This window comes from Vombatus ursinus, unplaced genomic scaffold, assembly GCF_900497805.2.
Source record: "Vombatus ursinus unplaced genomic scaffold, bare-nosed wombat genome assembly UNPS02014773.1, whole genome shotgun sequence".
In the NCBI taxonomy this organism is placed as follows: Eukaryota; Metazoa; Chordata; class Mammalia; order Diprotodontia; family Vombatidae; genus Vombatus; species Vombatus ursinus.
Window position 1 is genome coordinate 18,496,143 of NW_020954551.1, and position 3,899 is coordinate 18,500,041.

General features: G+C 51.0%; 1 protein-coding gene across 2 annotated transcripts; it reads left to right on the forward strand.

The window, feature by feature from the left end:
• Positions 1–756: 756 nt before the first annotated feature.
• On the forward strand, positions 757–2,706 carry GPR27 (G protein-coupled receptor 27). 2 transcript variants are annotated; one of them, XM_027864111.1, is made up of 2 exons: positions 757–769; positions 824–2,706. In XM_027864111.1, the coding sequence occupies exons 1-2, from the start codon at positions 757–759 to the stop codon at positions 1,954–1,956; spliced, it is 1,146 nt and encodes a 381-aa protein (XP_027719912.1). In that variant the 3' UTR covers positions 1,957–2,706. The 2 variants fall into 2 exon arrangements, with proteins under 2 accessions (XP_027719912.1, XP_027719911.1); XM_027864110.1 differs by having other exon boundaries at positions 757–2,706.
• The last annotated feature ends 1,193 nt before the right edge of the window (positions 2,707–3,899 follow it).

The following is a 3,899-nucleotide window of genomic DNA, read 5'->3' on the forward strand; positions in this document are numbered from 1 at the left end:
GGGAAGCTGGCCTTAGCCACGAGAGGAGGAGGAGGGAATAGGGAAGAGGAAGGCAGAGGCACCGCAGGGGCTGGCGCTGCGGGACTGGTGGGGCAGCGGGGCGCGGCCCTGCCTCCCTCTCTGAAACTGCCGTTTGGATGCGGGAGCGCAGCAGCCGCAGCCGCAGCCGCAGCGGGAGGAGGAGGAGAGGAGAGGACTTGGAAAGGAGGAGGAGAGGAGAAGAGAGGAGAGGAGGTGGAGAGGAGGCGGCGGCAGCCGTGGCCCTCTGTACGGTTCGCGTCTTTGCACAGAACAGCTTGTGGGATGGCGGCAGCGGAGGTGGTGGCGCGGCTCCGGGAGGCGGGGAGGGGCCGGCCGTGAAACCGATGAATCCTCGGCGGGCAGCGTAAGGGATCGCACCATGGAGGACCGGCCTGGACCCAGGTGCCGAGAGGAGGCAGCGCCCGGGAGGGAGGAGGTGCAGGAGAAGGAGCTGTAGGGGCCGTCCGCCCACCATCCCTCAGCGTCTCTTGCTTTGCCTCTTTCGTGGGTGAGAGCCAACGAGGCCAGGGCCGGCCCCATGGCGGGGTAAGTGAAGCTTCCCCAGCCGCAGCCTTGCTAGCAGAGGGAGGGGAAGAGGGAGAAGGGATAGGAAAGGGAGAAGGAGGAAGAAGAGAAGGAGAAGGGGAAGGAGGAGGAGGAGGAGGAGGAGGAGGAGGAGGCCAACAAGAGGGAGGAGGCCAAGCTCCAGCTCCTCCCGCAGCGCCAGGCTCCTCGATGGCGAACGCCAGTGACCTGGCCGGAGCCAGCAGCCCGGCCCCGAGCAGCGCTGCGGGCGGCGGAGGCAGCGGCGGGGGCAGCGGGGGCGGCGGCCCGGCAGCACTGGGCCTCAAGCTGGCCTCGCTCAGCCTCATCCTGTGCATCAGCCTGGCCGGCAACGTGCTCTTCGTGCTGCTCATCCTCCGGGACCGCCACCTGCACCGGGCGCCCTACTACCTGCTGCTCGACCTGTGCCTGGCCGACGGGCTGCGCTCGCTCGCCTGCTTCCCGGCGGTGCTGCTGTCCGTGCGCCGGGGCGCGGGCGCTGCTGGCGGGGCGCCGCCGCCCGGCGCGCTCGGCTGCAAGTTGCTCGCCTTCCTGGCCGTGCTCTTTTGCTTCCACGCCGCCTTCCTGCTGCTGGGCGTGGGCGTCACCCGCTACCTGGCCATAGCCCATCACCGCTTCTATGCCAAGCGCCTGACGGGCTGGCCGTGCGCCGCCGTGGTGTGCGTGGCGTGGGTGCTGGCCCTGGCCATGGCCTTCCCGCCCGTCCTGGACGTGGGCACCTACCGCTTTGTCCGGGAGGAGGCGCAGTGCACCTTCGAGCACCGCCACGTCGGGGCCAACGATACGCTGGGCTTCATGCTCATGCTGGCCGCGGTGGTGGGCGCCACGCACCTGGTTTACCTTCGCCTGCTCTTCTTCATCCACGACCGCCGAAAGATGAAGCCCGCCCAGCTGGTGCCCGCCGTCAGCCAGAACTGGACCTTCCACGGGCCGGGCGCCACGGGCCAGGCGGCCGCCAACTGGACAGCGGGCTTCGGCAGGGGTCCCACGCCGCCCACGCTGGTGGGCATCCGCCCGGCCGGCCCGGGTCCCGGGGGGCAGGCCCGGCGCCTCCTGGTGCTGGAGGAGTTCAAGACCGAGAAGAGGCTCTGCAAGATGTTTTACATGATCACCCTCCTCTTCCTCCTCCTCTGGGGCCCCTACATCGTGGCCTGCTACCTGAGGGTCTTCATCAAGGCTGGCGCCGTGCCCCAGGGCTACCTGACCACCTCAGTGTGGCTCACCTTTGCCCAGGCCGGCGTGAACCCCATCCTTTGTTTCATCTTTAACAAGGAGCTGAGAGTCTGCTTCCGAGCTCATTTCCCCTGCGGCCAGAGCCCCCAGACCACTCAGGGGACCCTTCTCTGCGATTTGAAAAGCATTGGCATATAACAGCACCCACGCTCTCCTGCCCCTCCCCTCTCTCACGGGCTGTGATTTCTCTCTCCCCCCCCCCCCCCGGAGGTGGGGTGGAAATCAAGTCGTTTCTGCTCCTTTTCTAGGTTGTCTTTCATACGGAGACCACAGACTTTAAACGGGGACAGAATCTACATTTAGACTGGCGACAAGTAATTTTTGTGAATTGGTATTTGCTTTTGAATAAGGCACCTCCCCCCTTTCCTAACAGTCTTGGCCACATTTATCTTCTAAAGTAGATTTTGATCTGGACAATAAACCCTGCGGTGTTTTGTACAGTACTGACGTCTTTTTTTTTTTTTTTTATAAAGCCTAAACTAATTTTATTTGTGCAAGGCCAAGACCAATTTTCTACAGAAGCTATTTTTGACAACCTCAAGTGGTATTATATTTTGAAGGGAAGTAAAAGAGAATGGGACTTTTAACGATTTCACGGGTTAGATTTCTTGAGGGTCTTCTGTTAGAACCAGGCAAATGGAACAAAATACTAAAATTGAAATTGCCGGTTAAACAGCTGCTGTTGATATTGTAGATACACTGTAGCAAACTGGGAGTGATGATATTTATCGCACTATTCCGTTGGAAACAATTAAGAACGTTGTGAGAAAATGGATTTAAAATTGGAGAGTTAAAGTTTAATTCAGCAGCAGTAAGGCAGTCATTTTTAAGCAGTGAAATTTACTAACTTCTTAAGCAAAATTATAATACTTCTGGAAAATACTTGTAAAACACGACTGTTTTCTATATTAAAATGACTGTTTTCTATGTAACAGAGGTAAAATTTCTGTACAATCATAACTTTTAAAATAGCAAAAACAAGTGTTCTGATTAATTGTATAAAGAAAATGTTGCATGTTTTTTTTTTAATGTACTGGAAACAAGTTACAGGCTGATTGTTAAGCACAGGGTATTAATTAAAATTGCTTTGAATATTTTTGACAATAAAAATCGGTTGAAATAATTTTATGGAAACAGCTTGCATATTGAATAACTTAATTGTTTTTTCCTGTCTTATACAACTATTTCCATTTGGTAAATTGCTCTTCTGTTAATAATATGAATGGATGGATAATTATGGTACGCTACTTTTGAGAGACAAAGTGTTTCCTTTAAATGTTTGCCAGGTTAAACTGTGCTCTTATACTGATGGTTATTTTAAATTAATAATGAGAACTATAGTTTTAAAGAATGCTTCTTTGTAAGAACTGTAATCTTAAAATGAAATATGAAATTCTCTAAGTGCTGTCTACAATGCTCCATTTTTATTAACATAACTTCCATTAAAAATTTATATCTGTATTTCTCATTTGCATCGCACAAACTAAAATATACCAATATTTTTATCCTTGAGTGAACTTTTTTATTAACACTGGTTTCTAGAGAAGACACTAACACTTGTTTCAAGGCTAACAATGTTAGATCAGACTTTTAGTACATGTTGTCATGTTGTAGCTTTTTTCATATGATCTGTGGCACATCATTTATTGAAAACCCACTCTGGTATTGCAGGAAAGGCTTGGCATTAAGAAGCCAGGAGACTCAAGTTCTAATTCCAGCTTTGACAAAAGCTTGTTATGGGATCCTGGACAAGTCATTTCTCCTGACTGGACCTCAGTTTTGTCATCTGGAAAATAAGGAGAGAACAATGCTATCCACAATCTCTTCTAGTTCTAGTGTTCTATGATTTTGCTATGTGTAAGACATTGTTAATGCATTAAATAGCATTTGGAAGTAAACGACACTTGGTTACTGTCCTCTAGGAGTTCACCAAATAAGGACAGTTAAAGAAAAAAAAAACTTTCTTCTAACTTTTTTCAATTCAACAAACATTTATAAATGCCTACTATATGCCAGATCCTGTGTAGTATCATTTATGTAGTAAATAATGAATATTTTAATATCTGTCTGTATTTCAACAT

Coding starts and splice junctions, on each gene's coding strand:
- GPR27 (XM_027864110.1), top strand. CDS start 757: ATGGCGAACGCCAGTGACCTGGCCGGAGCCAGCAGCCCGGCCCCGAGC.